This window comes from Prionailurus viverrinus, chromosome A1 (assembly GCF_022837055.1).
Source record: "Prionailurus viverrinus isolate Anna chromosome A1, UM_Priviv_1.0, whole genome shotgun sequence".
In the NCBI taxonomy this organism is placed as follows: Eukaryota; Metazoa; Chordata; class Mammalia; order Carnivora; family Felidae; genus Prionailurus; species Prionailurus viverrinus.
Genome location: NC_062561.1, coordinates 109,742,935 through 109,763,997, shown reverse-complemented (window position 1 = coordinate 109,763,997; position 21,063 = coordinate 109,742,935). Strand labels below are relative to the sequence as shown.

The window sequence follows — 21,063 nt, the reverse complement described above, 5'->3', positions numbered from 1 at the left end:
CTTCCAACTCCATTCAGAGGGGCTGAGCAATATTGTGTGGAAAAATACTGAATAGTATGTGGGAAAATGATAAATCAGGAAATTATTCAGACTTGTGAGGAGCAAGTCAGGGTCTGGCCTGGGGCCCAATGGCAAGAGTGTTACCCTGGGTTAAAACGAGTAGTCTGAAATGGAGCCATCATGCAGGTAAGCTGGGCAGGGAGACCCCAAAGCTGAGGAGGGGGCAGGTCACTTCCCAGGTGGGCAGAGGGACTCTGGGCCCACAGCCTAGTCATCTGGTCATCACAGCGCAGGTCACAACGTCCCCCAACTCAGTTGTTCATCAGCTGTGAGCTCAGGGCCAGGCTCTTGTGCCCTCTGGAAGGCCTGGATCCTTGGCCCAGAGGGAGGGCTGGCGTGAAGCAGCATGTGGGTTTCTCCTGCCCTTAGTCCTTTCCTTGAATCTCAAGGATGAAGGTGAGGCAAACAAAACTTGTTACACAGAGAACTAGAGAGAGGGACTCCATTTTCATTTCAAGCTCCTTGGAGGGTCAAGGAAGGCTGCAGTTGTCTGGAGGAGAGCTTCACGACCTAACCTTTACAGGTCAGCATGACTGCAGTTAGGGCATGAAGCGGGGCTGTCAGCAGGGATCAGCAGGGGCGACAGCTTATGTGGCCTTGTGGGCTGGGATTGAGACTTTAGACTTTGTCCTAAGAGCAATGGGGAGCTATGGAAGTTTTAATAGACAGGAGTGACATAATCAGATTTGCATTTTAAATAGCTCCCTTTGCTGTTCTGCAGAGGAAGGATTGAGAGGCCAGACAGAAGATAGCAAGGCCAAGCAGGAGGCTATTGTAGCACCCAGACAAGAGATGGGGGGGCCTGGGCGCTGGCCAGAACTATGGAGGCAGAGGGAAACGGGTTAGTTAGGGATTAGTTAGGGATGAATGCAGTCATGCCTACTAACTGGTCTCTCTGCTTCCACCTTTGCCCCTTACAGTCTATTCTCCACAGAGCAACCAGAGTGATTCTGGTTAAAACATAAAAGTCCAGGTCATGCCACTCCTCTGGCTTCTCATCTCAGCAAAAAAGTCAAAGTCCTTCCTGTGGCTTACAGGGTCAACATGGTCAGCTTTCTTACCCCTCATCTCTCTGATATCATCTACTACTCCTAGCCATATTTAAAAAAAATTTTTTTTAATGTTTATTTATTTTTGAAAGAGACAGAGCATGAGCAGGAGAGGGGCAGAGAAAGAGGGAGACACAGAATCTGAAGCTGGCTCCAGGCTCTGAGGTGTCAGCACAGAGCCCAACATGGGGCTTGAACTCACAGAGTGTGAGATCATGACCTGAGCCCAAGTCAGATGCTTAACCAACTGAGGCACCCAGGCACCCCATTTCTTCACTATTCTTAGAACATGGCAAGCACGCATCTCCTCCCCTGCCCCACATGGCACCTTTGTATTTCCTGCCCTCTCTGCCTGCAGTGCAGTTTCCCTGGATACCCGCACAGATGCTCCCTTATCACCTCAGGTCTCTGCTCAAAGTCATCTCTGTGAGATCTTTCTAAATTCCATATACAAAGGGATCGCTAATTTTCTACTGTAATATCTGATTTATTTCCTTTGTGGCAGTGCTTATAATCTGTACTTACTTTATATTTGTTCAAAATGTTTTCCATATATGAAGCACAATGCCTGGGACATAGTAGATTCCTAGTAAATAATTGCTTGAATGAGTGAGTTGAGACTGAGAATGCCAGAGGGAGGCTGTGGAGGATATAGAAGGGATCCAGGACTTACCTCCCCTTGAAGGTTTAGGAAGAATGCCAGCAGAAACCAGGACAGCAAGGTGAGGAGGAAGGTGGTAGGAAGCAGGGAGGCCACAATGTGTGTGTGCATGTGTGTATGTGTGTGTAGTGGGTGGGGAGCAGGGTGTTGGCCCGAGGGTTCCCGCACCTCTCTGTACCTGGCTTGGGGTCTAGGCAGAACGGATTAGGTCTGGGGCAGGCTCTGACAAAGGAGATAATAGGTCATGCCAGAAGCATGGAGCAGGAATGGACAGGGTGGGGTGGAGGACATGTGGATGCAAATTACTGACTCTGGGTGGGGGGGATGGATGAGCCAAGGCTTTGCTCTAAGAGAGGGGACAGTGGAGTTGGGCCTTGAAGAGTGAGTAGTAGTTTGCTGGATGGAGAAGAAAGAATAAAGGCATTTTGAGTCTGAGGTAAGATCTGAGAGGTATGAAAAGGCAGGACAGATTGGAGAATGGTGGACTGTCTGGTGTAGCAGAGGAAGTGAGACCAAGCAGTCAGCAACATAGGTCAGAGAGGCTTTATTATTTTTTTTTAATTTCTCTTAATGTTTATTTTTGAGAGAGAAGGTGACAGAGCATGAGTGGGGGAGGGACAAAGAGAGAGGGAGACACAGAATCCAAAGCAGGCTCCAGGCTCTGAGCTGTCAGCACAGAACCCAACACGGGGTTCCAACTTGTGGACCCTGAGATCATGACCTGAGCCAAAGTCAGAGGCTTAACTGACTGAGCCACTCAGGTGTGCCTGGTCAGAGAGGCTTTAAATGCTAAGCCTACAATTGATACACCAGGGATTCTATCCTGAGGGCTCTAGGGCCATAAAGGCGTCCATGAGACAAGGGAGTGAGAGAATGTTCCAGCTGCCCTGAAATAGGCCCCAGAAACGGTTAGGAGGCAGAATGCCAGACACAGTGACGGGTAGGATGGGATGGTTGGGGTTAGGATACAGAAGATGATATCCACATCTCTGGTTTGAAGGCCTCTGGGGTAAGGACCTGAGAGGGGAGCAGGTTTGGGGTCAATAATGAGCACTCCATCTGGGCCAGGTGGGCTGGGGCACTCTGAGTTGGGGGTCCTGGATCTGTGTTTCCTCCTGAGAAGGCATCTGCTGCCTTATTTCAGAACTGGGATCCTGGGTCACAGAAATCTTGTCCTTGCAGGGACCCTGTCCCACCATGATGGACTCAGTCAGGGCCCCTGGGCACAGAAGGTAGTTGGGCGACTGGGCCCTGAAACCGGGAGAGGATAAAGAACCCTCGCAGCTCTGGGCAACACACCTCTTAGCTCCTGTCCCCACAACCTCTCTCCAGGATGCCTTCCCAGGCAAAAAGGCTGCTCTCATGGCTGCAAGCCCTGCAGGGTGGAGATGTTGGTCTTGGCGGAGCAGAAGATGCCACTGCGGCTTCTTCAAGGGCTTCTCAGTGTGAGCGGGTAGTCCTATGGGGTTTGGGGGTGACTGCGCGTCCCAGGACTAAGGCTAGCCGAAGTGGCTGCTGGAGGCACAGAGGCGGGTGGGAGTGGGGACCTGAGTCTCCAGGGTTTGAGCCTGGCCTAGGGGTGGGGGTTCGGTATTCCCTCCCTCCTCCCCCCGCTCCTGCTCCGAATGGCTTCCCTGGCTGCCAGTCATCCCTTCGGCTCCCGCCTATGAGAGAGTGGGACGGGGACCTTGTCTGCAGGAGGGCGGGGTGGGGAGGAAATCGGCAGTCTCCACCAGTCCCACCCTACTCCCGTGTGGCCTAGAGTGAGCTCCTGCGTGCGGCCCTGCGGCCCCCACCCTCTGTCTGCTCCAGACCCGGCCTGGCTTCGAGCTCAGTGTTGACCCCTCACGGAGCAGGAGACGCGGGCGAGGCGGAACCCGGGATCGTCCGCAGGACCAGGACTCTGGACTCCAGCCCTGTCTCTTTTCCCCTCACTTCTCATGGGGCACCTGTCCGCTGTCCTGGCCTGTGTTCCCTCAGGGTGGGGAGGAGGCGGCGGGAGGAGAACAAATTAAAGCAGGAACACAATGTCTACAAGAAGTAAGCAGAAATAAAAATTTACGAGATTATGTACACCATGCCTGAATAAATGCAGGGTAAACACGGATTACAGTATCTTTCAGGACAGGACTCTACCTTTTACACCAGTTCTTGCCAAATGAGTCTGGAGAGTCAGGGTCACAGTTCAAAAAAGTTTGTTTGTTTTTCCGAGTCTGGCATCCTGAGTCTAAACCTCAACAATTAGAAATGTACAAGAACAGCCTTGACATATTTGTAAAAACCAGGAACAAGGAGAGATTGGCATATCACACTCTACAACAGTAGTAATGAAGTCAACGTGATAGTGGAATAAAGTCAAGTGACAAAGACCCCTGCAAAAGTATGAAAAGGTCCTATCAACAAGAAGTAAATGAGTCTCGGAAAAATGAGTAAAGGGTTTAGGGCAATTCACAGGAGAAGAAGTCTTGGAGGGAGAAGACCATTCTGTTCCCAGCTGTTCACTCAGCGCCCAACAGCAAACAGAAGTATTTGTCGAATGAATGTGCATCACCCGTAATCAGAGGAATGCAAATTAAAGCAATCACGTATCGCATTTTACTCATCGGGTTGGCAAAAAATGAAAAGAGAGAGAGATACTATCCTGTGATAGCAAGAGCGTGAGTTAACGGGCACTGTCGTGTGCTGATAGTAAGTGGGGGAAACGATAAATCTTTTGTGGTTTTTGTGACAGTACAAAATTGAAAATAGCACAAAGGTACATTACTGAGGGCTAGCTAAGTAAACGGGGACTCAGCGAATGAGGCTGCTTCCGGACGGGAGCAAGCTGTGGAGAGCGCAGATCCGTGTGACCTGGAGTCCAGGGCAGTTTGTTGCCTGTGAACGGCCACAACTCACCAACTCTGATATCATTTATATTTTTTAAAAAGCGCCAGTCTGTACCCGCATAAGCAACCGATCCATTAAAGGCTCCAGGTCGCCCCACCACCCGGTAATCAACCGCCAGGTCTGGAGAAGGGGTTGTGTTTACCCTGGGCTTTGGAGATTGGAGCTGCGTGAAGGGTGGGGTCCTAGGCCCTCCTCCTTTCTCTCTCTCCCTCTCCGCCTCCTCGCCCCCCCTCCCCAGTCCCTCTCCTGACTCTCACAGGCCCTCCCCCAACACTCTCTAGGCGCGCCCCCTGGTGGGGAGAGAGGTGAAGGGGAAAGAAAAAGGGGTCGAGGAAAGAATAGTGGGCAGGGGGAGGGAGAAACACATGAGAACGCCGAGAACGCGGAAGGTCAGGGGGTAGGTACCGCCATCAGCAGTCCCAGGGATTTCTGCCCCCCCACCCTTCAGCAATCCCACCTGCAGCTGCTAGGGGCTGCCCTCTCTCTGCTGGTGGCCAGAGGAGACCTTTCCTCTCTGTGCTTACTTTTACCATACCACTGCATTCACGATTCCTCTCTGTATAGTCCTCAGTTGACACCTTCTCTGACTCCACCCAGATCAGACCCCTTGTTGTGACACCAGTCATAGCACCTCAGATCGCACCTCCCTACTAATATAACTGCCCCTTGTGATTTATGTCTGCCAGCCATCTAGGCTGTGGCCTCCTTGAAGACAGCACAGCACCTGTCTTGCTCACCAATGCACCCAGTGCCTAGGACATAGAGGCTGCACTCGGGAGTCATGGCCTGTGCTAGAGGGAGGCAGGGCAGGGCACGGACATGTTCAAGGCCGAGCTGAGGGAGTTTATTAGAGAGGCAGGGGGGCAAACATATTTACACGGGCCGAGTGGGGGCAGTAAAAGCAGAAGCAGAGACTGGAAGTTCTGGGAGCAGCTCAGACGAGTTCCACCTTGGCATTGGGGTATACCGCCACCACATCGTAGCCCTCCGGCGGCTTGACGCGAGCCTTGGCGTGGCTCTCACAGTAGAGCCGCTCGTCCAGAAAGAAGTAACCGCGCTGCTTAAGGTTCAGGCCGCAGTCGCTGCACATGAAGCACTCCGGGTGGTAAAGCTTGTCCCGAGCCTTGACGATGGTGCCCCTGATGAGGAGACGGGGAGAGAGGGCTGCTTCCGGCGACTGATTGACGAATTCGTGAGCGCTCCCATCCGGGGCCTCAGGGCCTCGGGCGGGGCCAAGGGAGTACCCGGGTCAGGTTGGGGAAAGCAGGGGTGTGTACTCACACGATGCCATGGCCACAGCGTGTGCATTCGGGCAGTCCTTGCAGGCCACTCAGCGGAGTGCCCAGCTTGCTGGCGGTGGGCTTGACGTTGCGGGGGCCGCCAGGCCCGGGCCGCTCCCCTGAAAGCCGGAGCGCAAGTGGCATGAGCCAGGTGCAGAGGTGGGAAAAGGGAGTAACTTCAGTTCTACGCGGTGTGGGTTGGGCCCTGCTTCAGGGACCACCAGCACTGCGACTGGGGACGAGGTTTGGAGGGCATGGGACCAGGGACTGCGACAAGGGTGGAGTGAGAATCAGCACTCACAGTTGCATTGAGGGGTGTGGGAACGCTGGGAGGAGACAAGGCAGGGGCAGATGGCTGGGAGGCAGGGCATGGGGACACAAAGAGAGGGGGTGGAGCAATTCAAGGCAACTGAGGGAGTGGAAAGGCAGGTGGGGCAAGTTGGCAGGAGTCTTACCGCCCTCCCCAGCCTCTAGCATGCCCTGCAAGTAGCGGAAGGAGCCTGACTGCTTGGGCTCTGCAGTCAAGGGCTCAGCCGGCTCCCGAAGCATCCTGTACACCTCGGAGCCCAGGTCCACTCCGCAGTCTCGGCTCCGCGGGAGGCCTCTGGCTGGGTCAGTGCTGTGTGAAAAAGATGCACCAAGGGACAGGGTTGTGGTACCAGCCTTGCCCTCTGCCAGCTCAGGGGTCTGGTGAGGTTTCATGGATCAGAGTGAAACCAGCTGAGACCCAGAGATCAAGTGTCAGGGGTCAAGATGAGATTTGAGGGATCAGGGATTAAGATGGGATCTGGGTGTGGCTTCAAAGGCCATCTCTCTGTACTACCTGTGAAGTGGAGACACATGCAGGGTGCTCATTTGAGTCATTAAGGTAGCCTCACTGTTGCTGCCATTGTGATGCAATGGGAGGTGAGATGGCTGCCCATAAGGAGGTCCCAGGCCTGGCCTGCCATCTTCTAGCCCAATCCCAGTGGCTGAGGGCCGCCTGCTGGTCGCCGGACTGCCATCCTACAAGAGAGAGGGGCCTAAGCATTGAGAAACCCTCTGGGGTAGGGTCTCTGGCCATTAGGTACACATCCCACCCTTACCCTGTTATGCCAGGCCTTCCTAGATGTTGGCTGGTTACCCTGGCTCTGGCATCTCTGGGCTGTGGTGCCTGGACAGGGAAGGGCTGAAACTTGGGACTGGTTCAACCCCAGCAGAAATGAGAAATGACCATGGAAAGGCAGACACAAAAATCTGAGTGCCTTTAGATTCAACCTTGGCACATGAACTGTGTGGTGGTTCTCACCACCAGTGCCCGTAAGGGATAGTATTGGGGCAGGACCATTCCAAGAAGCCTTTTAAGGCCAGTGACTGGAGTGAAGTGTGTGGCTTCCTTGCAGAGATGGTTCTGGTGCCAAGCCTTCTTACCTGCCAGAACTGTGCTGGGTACTGTATGGGCCCATAGTCATGAACATGAAAAACAAACTCCTGTTCTGCAGCCAGGAAGAGTCATCAATCATTGTGTGCCCAAAGCACACAGTGGGAGTGGGAGCAGACTGAGGCTCAAGGGTGTCATTGTGAGGTCAGCCCCCTTTAGGTCTGTACCTTTGCTTCCATTTCATGTTTCCTAGCACAATATGGGTGGCTTTCTATAGGCAGAGCAGATGAGGGGCAGCGGCTGGGTCAGGGCTTAAGGATCCCCGTCCCATCACCCCATGGCCAGCCTGGTGCCCTTGGCTGAAACATTTCAGGGAATGCCTTGAAAATGCCTCCTCAGCTCATGAGAAAAGGGCAGTATCTCCATAGGTGTGGATCTGAATGGGGACTGGGGATCTTTGTCCCTGCAGAGTCCAGGGCCATCTGCCCCTAGCTTGCAGGCACATATAGGTATGCACACTCTCACAAGGACTTTTACAGGCAAACACATGCACGAAGACAACACACAAGTGCCAGCCAGTCCACCAACATACACCTAATCACACATACACAGTCTCACATTCTCAGAGCCAGGGCTGGTCACCCTGGGGATGACTATAGTAGCCTCCATGGCTGGAATGAGATTGGTGGCCAGAGCAGTCTGACTTTAGGATAAGGAACAAGAGTCCAGGCTATGAAGGTGGGTCTCAGCCTCAGCCTGGGAGATGACATGTAAATTTCTCCTCTGCTCTACAGTGGGGATGGAGAGACTAGATGTTTGTTCTAGGGGGAAAGAGCCCATGCCAGGCAGCCTCCAGCACTGGGGCACAGTGGAGCCTGCAGAGCTTTATCTGGACTGCCCCTGCTTTTTCTGCAGCCTCTGACCTGGGCGGGAGCCTGGGGAATGGGTGGACCAGTCACTGAGTGGGTGTGGTACCCCCATTTCCCCCACCCCAACAGTCAAAGGGGAGGGTCTCTCTGCCCAGGTGGGCCCCCATCAATGAGGCAAACAGCAGTAGGAAAGCCCTTGTCCCCACTGGGCCGAACAAAAGCCCCTGAGAAACCTGAGCACTTTTGCACATGTGTCTGAAGGGCAGACAGGCAGGCAAGGCTGGCCTGGTCTATAATGGGGACCAGATGGGCCATGGGCTGTGGGGGCAGGGCTGAGCCTGCTATAGAGGAGGCTTCAACAGGAAGGGGAGTCAGAAGGTCTTGGAGGAAGGAGGCCCTCACTCACCCAGCAGGGTGTGGGAGTCCATGCAGGGTCATCAGAGCCACTGCCCCTCCCACGGCCTCCCATGCAGCCGCCTCTCTAGGTATGAACTCAGTGGTTAGGATACACATGGTGACCTCAGTCTTTGTTTGAGTCCCAGCTCTATCACCTCTCTGAATCTATTTCTTCATCTGTGAAATGGGGAATGTAATGGTATCTATATCATAAATTCCTTGGGATAAAATGAGACAGTTGCATACAAAGTACTTCACATACTGCCTGGCACACAGCAAATGCTTGTTGAACGAAGGGCTATCATGGGCATTCCTGAGCTCCTCTTCCTATTCCTGGTTTCCCCCCTCTCTGCGCTGGTGCACTTGGTACCATGTGCTCCTTCTCTCTGAGTATCCGTCAGCTGTTGATTTGGTTCTTGAAGCCTCAGTGGGATAATCAGCAGATTGGGAGTAACTGCCTGCTTTCTCATCAGCTCTCACATGAGTGTGGTCAGAATCTGGGACACTCAGCTTGGATGGAAGTGGGTACTGAATCCAGATGAGCAGGTAGAACTTTCTAGAGGCCAAACTCCAGCTCTCTGCTGATCTGGGAAGAACAGGCTGGTGTGCTAGGGCTGCCTGCTCTACCTGGCTTGCCTTAACCCATCACCAAGTTCTCAGCTTAAATGGCATCCTCTCTGGGAAAGCTTCTGTTATCATAATCCTTTCTCAGCCCTGGGCTGGACCACATGCCTCCTGTGTTCCCATGTAAGGCCTGAAGGAAGAACGGTCTCTCTCCTATAACCCTGCATGACCTACATGACCTATTTGCACTCGGGGGTGCATGCCAGGGTACCTTGTGCTGGTCTCAGGGCCAATTGTGGTTTTCTCTTCCTCTGATGGCTCTAGCTGGGCCCACCCGCTCCCCACTGCAGGCGGAGGATGGGAGAACTTTGGGGACAATGAGCCCTGTGTCTGTGTTCCTGAGGACATAGCCCTGTGGGGGCTGGATGGGGGTGTTTCTGTTGCCACCCACGGAGCTCATGACTTTTAAGTACAAGGGGCGGGCAGCAGCTGAGGGCCAGCCCCGTTGCTTGTAGAAAATACCTCTGACTCTAGCCTGAGCCACTGGGAGCCTAGTCCTCAAGGAGGTCAGAAAGGGAAAGTGTGGGGGCAGGGCAGCTGCTCTTTGGCCCCCAAGCCCACCTGCCCTGAGCCTCTCCTGAAGGACTGAGCAGAGCTGAGCTTCAAATTCCAAAATTCAGACCCTCTTGTTCTATCCATCCTGTACTCACATGTGAGAGCTGGGCCTCACATATGTGCCAGGGGCCTACACTGTGCTGCTGCCTTCCCCCTGGTCCACATCAAGTCTGGTCAATTTGTCAACCCCTGCCTTCCCCTGGCACCTCCCCTGAGGTCCAAGGGACTACCAGGGCAAGCTTCGGACACACAAGTGTGGCCATGAATCTCTGCAGGAACAGCTGAGGTCCTGGAGAAAGGAAACCGAGAGAGTCTCTGTGGTTCTGCCTTATCACCTCATCCCTTGCCTCTGCACTCCCACCTAGGAGCTTTCTTTTTTCTGAACCTATGATGCACAATCTCACTTCTGGGCCTTTGTGCTTCCTCATACACCTCCTTTCTCCATGCCCCTTTGCCGGACTTATTCTTCCTAGTCTTTCAGGTCTTGGCTTGGATACCCCCTCCTCCAGGGAGCCCTCTCTGAACCCTTGGGTGACTAATGTGCCTACTTTGGACTCCTTTGGCCCTGGCTTCTGCCATCCCAGAATTGCTAAATTCCTCTCCATTTTCAGAATGGGCACTCCCTGGAATGTAGTAAGCATCTGGCCTCAGAGATTCCAGCAAAAGCAAGGTCGGGAACAAATATCAGAGCAAGATGAGGACTGGGATACGTGGTGAGGGAGAGGCCATAGTGGATCCTTCCTTCTATATAGTGAAGCCTCTGTGGCGAGAAAGTAGAATAAGCAGGCCCAGGAGGCCATAGCCCCAGACGCTGAGTCCCACAGCTCTGGCACCATCAAAGACTAGTCCTGCTCCACCTTGTCCAAACTCTGTGGCCCAGAGATGTTGAGCTGGCTCTGGATACCTCAGCCCCGTCCACTTGGCTACCCCTCAAGCCCATGGCAAAACAAGCCCTAGAGCAGCTTCTCCTTGCCCCCCTCCTCCACTTGAGGAAAGTATCATAGCTATGAGTCCTGTCATACGCAGAGAGGCAACTGAGCAGACTGAGGTCTGCTAGGTGCAATCACAGGCCGGCCAGGGGAAAACTGTAGTCTTAGATAGGGCAAGGAAGTGCCTTATATTCTAAAGTCAGTCTTCAGGCCTGAGTTTGGCTCTAGCCAGGCATCCAAGGCTAAGATAGGACAGAAGAGAACCTAAATAGTCTGAAGTCACTCCACGGCTCAACGTTTCCCCCCACCCCGGCCCCAAGCCTGGTGACTTCCTCTTGGTCTGGCATCACTAGGCACTAGAGTGAAGCCCAGCTGGGTGAGTAGTAGGCTTGAGCCAAGGCCTGGCCCCGTTCCTGCCCGTTAGAGGTCCCTTTGTCTCAGAATCTAGGACTGCCTAGAATATAGACAGAGTCCCCAGCAGATGCCCATCACCTGGGGAGCACAGGATGGGGTACAGACATGGCCTAGAGAAGTCTGCTGCTTCAGGCTCTGGCCTGGGCATATGAAAGCCATGGTGAAGACATCTAGTGCAGTTTAACCCATGGACCAGGCCTGGCTCCTCTGCCCTGGGCTTGCTCTGAACCAGGCCAGGCCAGGTGGTGTCTGTACATACCTGGGCCTCAGGGTCAATGTGGATCCTCTGTGCCTGAGCCTTGTCCTCTGGGGTACTGGGCCAGCTCCTGCCTTCAGGCCTGTGGCAGAAATTAGAATAGTCAGATATGTTTGCTTAGTGTGCCTAATATGACTGGGACCAGGTCCAAGAGGGGCTGGGCTCTGGACCCAGAGCCCCCCAGGACCAGGCCTGGCATTGGGCACGGCAAAGGACACCACTGCAGCACTTGCCCTGCACCAGAATGGTGGCCATTACGGCAGGAGATAGAGCTCCAGGTCAGCCACCACCTAGGGTGGGGCTGTGTGTTCCTTCCCCACCAGCTGCTCCATGCCTTTCTGGTCTCATTCCCAGGGAGGATGCAACAGAAGCCCTGCAGCTTCCCCACTTTTTTCACCCTCTCTGTGGCCTCAGCGTAAAGAGGGCGAGCTCATAGCAGGGCGAGCCAGGCCTCACACATTGATCAGCTAGGAGCCCATTTACTTATCCTCTTCCATCCAGAGCCTCTGGCCTGGCCTGGAGGTCAGGCATCCATGGGCTCTGGGGGAGGTGAAATAAAGGCTTTGAGGGGTGCGCCTCCCCTCCTGCTGCAGGCAGAGTCATCACCAGTGTCTGCCCAGCCCAGATGGGAAACAGGCCATTAGGAAATTCCTGCTTCACCATAGAAACCAAAAGCCAAACACCACTCAGGAGGGAGAAAAACATCATAAACCTGCCATAAGCGGGGCAGGCGGGGCAGGCAAGGCTGAGAAGCTATGGGCCTGGGGCCCAGTCCTGCCACTCAGTAGCCCTGTGAGGAGGCAGCTCAGGAGGGTGCCTGGACCCCAGACTGACAGGTGGGTGTGAAATGAGGCAGGTTACACCAATAATGTCCCCTCTCACCTCAAAAGGCATCTGGGTGCCTTCCAAGGTGTCACCACTGGGCCAGCAACTCAACTCGCTCTCTGTCCCCCACCCAGTGAAGGATTTTAACTGTCTACACCTGTAGACCACACTTACTTTATATTTCCTCACCTTTGCCCATTCCTTAATCCCCTGCAGACTAGCCTTTTTCCCCCACAGCCTTTTGCAGCCCTGTGGAACCAAAGCTCTGCTGCCCCGGGGCAACACCATCCCCACTGGCATCTGGCCCCAGCCCTCTCAGCCTGGCTCCCAAGTGACTGCCCTAACCAACAGCTCTACCTATGGCCTCCACCCACTCAGAGCTCTTCTGGGATGAATCTAGGACATCTCATGTGTCTATATGGCCTATACTTCCCTGAGGTTCTGCCCAGAAGAGATGTTCAAGCCTGAGGTCTGAAGGTCAGAGTGCACAAAGTACCCAGAGCCAAGAGTATGGCCCAAGGCATCATATCAGAATGAAGAGCTTATTTAATCTCCATTCCCAGGCCTTCATGTCCAGCTGGACAGGTGGCACCATCTACCATCTCTAAGCAAATGATAGCCCAAGTGTGGGCCATGCAAATGCATCTTGTAACATACATAATGGGCAACACAGACCCCACCAGAAACCCAGGGTTGGAACTGATGCCAGGAAGGTCTGGGCCTACAGAACATGTCCAGAAAGTGTGAGTTAGCTTGGATTGTTGGGATAACTGGTTCTGAGTTCTAGACAAAATAAGCATAGCAGGAAAACTGGGCCTTTCTTTCACTTTGCATCCTGTGGAGAAGTCTGTGGAGGATTAGAGCCCTCTGTACACAAGAGGATAGGTGGTCTGGGCAGAGCTCTGGGGGGTAGGGGCACAGAATAGCTCCTTCCAGCTAGCTGACCTGGTGGATCCTCCACAGAACCCACATTGAGGGGGTCTTTGGGGCATAGGTCCTGGCATAGGAAACAGGCTACAGAGCAGGTTCAGAGGCTTACAGGTGAGATGGTGCCCAGGAAAAGAAATTCTAACCCAAAGGGTCATGGTGGCCTTTGTGATCGCCCAGACTCTGCATGTGTGATAAGTGGACATGGGAGCTGGAGAACAGGACCCCAGATTTTCACCCTGAGCAGACCCGGTGTGTCATAAGCATTCAATCCCCAAATCACAAGAGGTCCCATTTTGGAGTTAAGGAAGCGGAGAGCTTTAAGATTAAGTGATTTAAGACTAAATCACTTGCTGGAGGACCACACAGTTCTCAAGTGCAGAGCTGGGGTTTGAACCCAGATCTGTGATAGTAGAGAATGTGCTCTCACCTGCTCCATGGCCAGGCAGTATTTGGAGGCAAGGTAGAACAGATCAGGGGGCCCCTGGCTCCACACATGCTTGGCTTGGAACAAATGAGCAGGGATGAAAGGAAGGAAGGAAGGAAGGAAGAAAGGGGGACCTTCACCCTGCCCCCATGCTGCTGCCCTCCCCTGACATCATTCCCTCTGGGAACCTCCTGACTCAGGCCCCCTATAAGCCTCTGCTGCCTCCCTCACCCCACTACTACCAGGGCTTCCCTTGTTTAGCCATGTAAAATCAAGGCCGGAGATGAGTCAGGGCCCAGGAAACCAGCCAAGTGGGGTGACCACAGAGGCTACTCGTGGGCAGAGCAGTGCTGATGTTTTCCCCAGCCAGACTGTACCTCAGTCTGGGAGAGGGTGATGAATGTAGTCCTTCTTTAGGGAGAAGGAAACCCAGGTTCACAAAGGTCATCTGGTGTACTTAAGACCCCAAAGAGTCTGGATGAGAACCAGCTCTGCTGAACTTTCAGGCCAGAGGCTCCTTACTTTGGACCAGGTGGAGGGTACAAGGCCTTGGACTTGCAATCAGCTCCAAGAGCACAGTCAGGGGTCCTGACCCCAACCTGACCCAGACACAAATGGATACTATCTCAGAAGCCTTCCTAACATGTTTAATGGCTCTCAGCCCTACCAGCGCTAAGGCATAGTTAGCCGTGTTGTGGTTTGGGGAGGTTTTGCCGACACACATCCACAGGGGGTCATGGAAAGTCCCTGTTAGCAGTGAACGTGGCAGAGCTGAACAGTTATGTCTGACTTCTCTGAATCCAAGCAAGACAGAGGGCAGGGAGATCCCACTCAGCCAGGACCTGGCCAACTGCCTTTAGAGCTGAACAAAGACCCAGGGCCTGAGTAAGGCTGTGAACACCCCAGGTGGACTTTGCATCCTAGACCATTTATAGGGTACAGATGGGGCTTGGTGATCCCCAATCCTCCCTTCATGTAGGCTGGATGGCATTACATAGTCTACAATATCCGGATTTAACTGGGGCAGAGGCACGGGCCATAGTGGGGACAGCTGAGGGTAGCCACAGGGTGGTAGGAGTGGTTAGCAGCCACTCCTAGGAGTGAGAGACCTGAGGACAAATTTTGCTTCCTCACTCCCTTGCTGTGTGACTTTAGACACCCTCTAACCTTTCTGAGATTCAGCTATCTCATCTGTAATACAAAGACTATACTAGGTTTTACCTTATCAAGCAGGTTTGAAGGTTAAATGAGGTATTGGACAAGAAACCACTTTGAAATGGTCATCAAGCAGATCACTCGGGTGGAGAGAAGACTGAAATCATCCCCCTCCCGAGAAGCCACCCAAGGTCTTATTTCATACTTGATTTGGGCTGCCTGTCTCCTTCCCATAAGTCCCTCCATACACTTCCAGCCCTGAGATAATAGGGAGCTTCTTCCCTTCTTAAGCCACTCCCGTCTCCAAACAGTGCCTGGCAGGCCCCCAGGAAAGCACTACTTCCGAGGACCAGGGTGCCATGAGCTGAGGCAGAGAGACTGTGTGAGGTTCAGCTCTCCCATGACACTGGCCATTTTTAACTTACCCTCCCCTTAAATCCCCCCACCCCCCATCGTCCTGGCCCAGCCTGCCCTGTGCATACCTGCTTACGGAGAGCGTGAGATGGTCATGGCAGCCCTTGATGCGGTTCTGCGCCTCCAGGTGTGTCATGAGCTCTGTGCTCTCACCATTGATGGCCTGGATCAGGTCTCCAGGGCACAGGGCAGCCAACGCAGCCTTGCTTCCAGCATGGACCTGTAGGTGGACAAGCCAGATCACTGGGAATTGGTCATTGTGTGGCCTTGCTGCAGTCTCTGCTCTAGAACCCTTCCAACCTCAGAACCTGGGCTATGTGGCCCTCCTGCCAACATGACCTGTGGGTAGGCAAGTCAAGACACTGGTTAAGTTCCCATGTGGTCTGGCTGCAGCCTCTGCTCTAAACACTCCTAATTCTAGCACCTGAAGGACTGGTGGGGTGTGAGTGCATAAAAGAGGGGCATATAAGTGAAGGCATATAGGACTAGGACAGTAGGATGTCACTCTTGTAACCTGCATATGTGCCCAAGGACATACAAAGGACACACAGGAACACATGTGCTCCCAGATACATACAAAGCATGGACGTGTCACAAATACCCTACATAGACAGTGCCCTACCCAGAGAGACTGCACAGAAGCCCCTTGACCTGATATTTCCTAGTGACCTTGTCTCCCTACTTGTTTCCTCTCATCCCTACCTCCCACATTCACTTCTACCTACCCATACTCTGTCCAGGCCAGTTGAATATCCAGGCTACTTACAGCTCCAGATAGTTCTCACCTCCATGCTTCTGCAAATGCTGTTCTCTCCACGTGGAACACTCTTTCCTTTGACCTCAAACCATAATTATCAGCTTACACCTCCTCACCTTCAGGTCTTAGCAGAGAGGCCATTTCCTCTGGGAGCTGGTTCTCTGGACTCTCACAGTACTCTGCGCACCCCCTTTACCATTTTCCTCCCCTAAGTGCCTCATTCTGGGTCTGTGTCACCACCTTTCTAGTCAAGTTCAAGGCCATCTACTTCCAGCTGCCAGTCTGCACTCCTGAGTCACAATTTCACCTCTACTTCCTCTGCAGGATAGACACTCAGGCCACTCCAGTGCCACTATTGACTCCAGTCAAATGGTGTCCATATATGGAAACTCTTACAATACTGGTCCCCTCATGAGAGCCGTATGAGGTTGGGGAAAGGCTCACAGGGAGGCCTGAGTAAGGAGTCCAGGGGAATTCAGGCAACAGGGAACCCTTCGCCCTATCCCTGGTTCCACCACAGCCTTTGGAAATAGACTTTAGCCACCCTCATTTTTAAAAATTTATTTAAAAATTTTTAATGAATCTCTATGCACAACATGGAGCTTGAACTGACAACCCCAAGATTAAGAGTCACATGCTCACTGGAGCACCTGTGTGGGTAGGTCGGTTGAGTGTCTGACTTTGGCTCAGGTCATGATCTCACAGGTTGTGAGTTTGAGCCCCACATCAGGCTCGCTGCTGTCAGTGCAGAGCCCACTTAGGATCCTCTGTACCCCCCTCTCTCTTCTCTTCCCTCGCTCATGCTCTCTCTCTCTCAAAAAGAAATAAACGTTAAAAAGAAAAGAGTCACATGCTCACCAAGTGAGGGGCCCTGTAGGCACCCTCATTCTTACTCAGCCTCTCCAGTGGTGCCCAGTTCTCGAGAGCCGCCAGTGACCCTGTTCCTATTGCTGGGGTTGGGCGCTCCTGGAAGCCAAGCTAGGCTCAGCTTATCCAGCTTTCAGCAGTGAGTGGACAAAGCTGAGGTGCTAGCAGCTTCTTGGCTGGAGTCCTGATGCGGGGAGTGCCTAAGCTGACCTGCCCTGAAATATTTTTGCCCCAAGGAATATTTTTCTAGAGTATGACACCCTCAGCCAATAGACCACCATGAATGCTCATTCACAGGGCCTGGCACCTATACAAGCCTGTTCTCCTGGGGAAGCACCCACTAGACATCATTCCACCCTCTACTCAAGGTCCTGCTCCAGGCCCCTATCCTTTATGGATACATGCTCTATGACATGGCCTGGGCTTTACCCATAACTAGGTCATGGCAAACTTTCAACCACCTGGTTGGACAGAGGCTGTTCTCATCCCTACAGATGAAGTAAGGGAGACTTGGGGGAAGGGACACCTTGCCCCAGTCCCCAATGCTGGAGAGAAGTATTCTTCTTCAGGGGGGTGGCTAGCTGCAGGATGACTCAGCCAGCACAAGGGGTGCATTCAGGCCCCTGTGGGTGGAGGAAGTTCTTGAAAGCAGGGGTGGCTGGGTCTCAGCCAACTCCATTAGCTCGGGGAGTTCTGGTCAGAGAGGGCATGAGGCCAGGAAACCATGACTCTCCCAACTGCCTTTATATGCATTGTCTCATTAATCCTCAAGGAAAGCCCATTTCTTAGATGAGGAAACTGAGGTCCAGAGAAGTGCAGGACACTCAACTGATAAATGGCAGAGTTAGGGCTTCATTCCAAGCCAACTGGTTCCAAGTCTTATCTACTAACCACTGTGTGATTTTCTCTTTCAGGGGAGAGACAGTGTCACAGGTAGAAAGATTGGCATGTATAACGGCTCGTCTGGGAGAGAGAGTAAAAGCAGGCTCCTGGGGTTGGAGCATCATTAGTGAGGAGACAATGGAAGAGAAGTCAGAGAAGAAGCAGGGACCAGAACTGCAGGCCTTGTAGGCCCAGGTGAGAAACTGGCATTTCTCCTGGGTGGTCTGGAACTATGGAGGGTTCTAAGCAGGGAAGTCATAGGACACAGATTAATTCAGGCCTATCCCTCTGACTGCTGAGTGCAGGATAAATAGATGCGGGGGTGTCTGGGTGGCTTAGTCAGTTAAGTGCCCGAGTTTGGCTCAGATCATGATATCATGGTTCGTGAGTTTAAGCTCCGCATCAGGCTCTCTGCTGTCAGCATGGAGCTTGCTTTGGATCCTCTGTTCCCCTCTCTCTCTCTGTACCTCCCCCTCTCACGTGCTCTCTCTCTCTCTCTCTCTCTCTCTCTCTCTCTCTCAAAACAAACAAACAGTTTAAAAAAAATAGAAGGAAGGGAGAGGGGAACAGTGACGTCAGCTGGGAGACTGGGGCATGAACCAACCCCCTCACCTGTAGTAGCTACATTTCCAGCCCCTGCTCCACTCTGCCCAGCCTAGATGCTGTGATAGGCTGGGAGTCACAGAGTCCAGTGCCATACTGTCCCATCCAGTCACAGCAAGTTCCAGACAGGTCTGGACTCCTGGCCCTGCTCTGCTCCTCTGGATACACACACTACCTTAGCTCCTCTGAGCCTTAGTGTCCCCATCTATAATGTGAGGCCGGAGGGAGTCCTTACTTATAAGGGCTCTTGTGAGAACTACCTGAAAGAATCAAGGCAAAAAGTCCCCACAATAGGTTGGGCACATGGTGGTGCTCACTCCAGGCTCTGGTTGCTGGGGAGCTGGTACCAACACCCATTAGGGTGGGGCCTGGAATGCTATGGATGCCCAGCCAAGACCAGCAACCACTATAGTTCACAGAGGAAGAAGCCTTGGGCAGTGTTCTTGGGGGCTCCTTGAAGCTTTGTGAGCTGAGGTTGCAAGGCCCCAGCTCTGCCAGGCACCCAGCCTCCACCCTGTCTGAGTGTGGCTGTCCCCACAGGGAGGTAGGTGGGAGGAGGCCCTGGACGCATGGAAGGAGTTGGATCTTCAGCCCCCTTGGTAAGGACACTCCCACATATCATCAGTATCTGTAGACCTGCCCTTGAGGTACCTGTTGGGCAAGCTGTGGCCTGTGTTTCCTCAGCCCTGGAGATCTCCCTAGATCCCACTCAAACCCAGTCTCAGGCATCCTGGCTCCTTGGGTCTGAGCTGCTGCTACATGACTTTGGGGGACAAGGGGGGTTCTTCCTGGCAAACCCTCTCCCAGCCTGGCTACTTGCCTGCCTGCCAGGGACTTACGTCCCTGTCAGCTCCAAACAAGGCCGCTGCTGCTGCTGCCACTGTGACGTGTGGAGGCCTTTCCTCCGCGGGCAGGCAGCCGCGTGGGCAACAGATGTCTCTGCTCCCTGCCGCCTGTGGCCGTCAGCCGCCGCCACTGAGCCTGTCAGCGGCCTCACGCCTAGGGTGCCTGGCCTGCTGGCTGGCCTAGCACCCCCACCAGCCCGCTTTGGCGGACACACAGCAAGACACACATGGAGACAGACACAGAGGCGCGTGCGCGCGCGCGCACACACACACACACACACACACACACAGAGCAGTGTGCCTCAGGGAAGTGGGAGATGAAAGGCTCCCGGATGTGTTAAAGGCCCACCTCACTCAGCCCCAGGAACCTGGTGGCCGTGGGGTAAGGGCAGATGTGGGAAGCCTCCCAGGACAGCTGGGCCTGCCTGTCACCCTGGCCCCCAGAAAAGGGATTCCACAATTCTATGCTCCACCGGGTGCCCACCCCCTCCTAGGAAGTGGAAAGAAGTCTCTGAAAGCCCAGCCAGCTTAGTCCAGCCTCCGCGGAGAGAGGTGGCAGTAAGGTGGGGGAAAGTGGTTCTCAGTTTTCCTGACACAGGCTCCCAAAGATCAGAGCAGCCTGTGTGGGGATAAGGGATGGCCCTCAAATGGGCCCAGGGCCCCTCTGCTCTTCCCTCCAGACTGAGAGCCTTCAATGGCAGGATCTCTGTTTTGTTCTCTTTTGTCCCTTAGTCTGGGACTCCAAAGGGCAGAGTCTGACTCCCCTTTTTTAGCCCTTCAAACTAAGGGACCCCAAGGGTGGGCCAGGATCCTGTCTCGCCCGGATTGGGTACCCCTTCTTCAGGGCCTGAATCCCTTCCTCTGCTCCTCTTCCCTCCTCAAATTAGCCACCGCCCAGGATTGTGCCCCCTCTGCTTTCTCCTCTGTCCTAAGCCTGGGGTAATGCATAGCCCTGGAACCTTGAGGAACTGGGCTGAGGCTATTCTGGCCTCTGACCTTGTGTTGTCTTGTGGGCAGGGGTCTCACATCCTCACAGTAAGTCTCCCCTTTCCCTTCCCCTGGAAGCCCTGAATTCCTCCTGGTCACTTCCCCATAGGACAACTGAGGTCATAGATGAGAGTCTGACCAAAACTAGAGTGAGGAAGTGGATGGCTCTTTCTCTTTTCATATCCAGAGAGGACCCCAGACCTCCCTGGGGTCACCCAGCTCTGCTGGCAGGGACTTTTGTTAGAAGGGGGCTCTCAGTCATTTCGCCCCCAGTCCTGACTGGGTTCAGCCTAAGCAGCGTTTCTGGGCCTCTGTCGATGGGTCCAGATCCCTGGCCCACGACTGCGGTCCTTCCCTGGCCTGCAGTCACTCCCCCAAAATGAGACCAGCAGGGAGGCTGGTGTGTGAACAAGGGGGTGGGGATCCTTCAAGGGACAGGGCAGGCAGGCCCAGCGGGAGAGAGGGGGGGCGGTTGGGGCCCCACACTGCCATGCCTGGAAGCCTCTAGAGCCTGTGTGTCTCCCTGGCCATTCCTTGGCCTTCGAACTTCAGGGACGTCGGGGATCCGGGTCTCGAGTGGACCGCGAGGGCAGGGTCTCAGATGGAGGACCTTCCCACCGCCCCGTGGCCATCAAACTCACCCGCGAGATGGTGAGGGGTGCGCTGAAGTCCCGGCCGCCTACTAGGCGGAAGCCCCAGGGTGAAGGGCCGCGCAGGGTTACGGAGTGGGGCATCGCGGGCCGGAGCCGCAGCCGGAGCCGGAGCCGGACACTGAGGAGCCGCCGCCGCCACCGCCGCCGCAGCCGCCGCCTGGACGCCGCGCCCCGCCCCCGGCCCGCCCGCCCCCGTACTCCCCTCCACCCGGCCCCCGCCCCGGCTCCCCGCGCGCCCGGATTGGCCCCGCGGCCGGCCCGCCCCGCCCACTTCGGGGGGCTCTGAGGACCCGCCCCTCAACCCTGGCGCCTATAGCCCAGCACCCCCGCGGGGTTCGCGGAGACCCCGGGACTGGGGCAGCCCCGACGTCAGGGATCCTGC

The 21,063-nt window shown here is 54.3% G+C and overlaps 1 protein-coding gene across 2 annotated transcripts; it reads right to left on the bottom strand.

Moving 5' to 3' along the window:
- Positions 1–5,478: 5,478 nt before the first annotated feature.
- Positions 5,479–20,838, bottom strand: PDLIM4 (PDZ and LIM domain 4). 2 transcript variants are annotated; one of them, XM_047879363.1, is made up of 7 exons: positions 20,670–20,838; positions 15,156–15,307; positions 11,343–11,421; positions 6,760–6,941; positions 6,392–6,555; positions 5,938–6,055; positions 5,479–5,795 (listed from the first exon to the last, which is right to left on the bottom strand). In XM_047879363.1, the coding sequence occupies exons 1-7, from the start codon at positions 20,760–20,762 to the stop codon at positions 5,591–5,593; spliced, it is 993 nt and encodes a 330-aa protein (XP_047735319.1). In that variant the 5' UTR covers positions 20,763–20,838; the 3' UTR covers positions 5,479–5,590. The 2 variants fall into 2 exon arrangements, with proteins under 2 accessions (XP_047735319.1, XP_047735328.1); XM_047879372.1 differs by lacking the exon at positions 5,938–6,055 and having other exon boundaries at positions 5,725–5,795.
- Between the last annotated feature and the right edge of the window lie 225 nt (positions 20,839–21,063).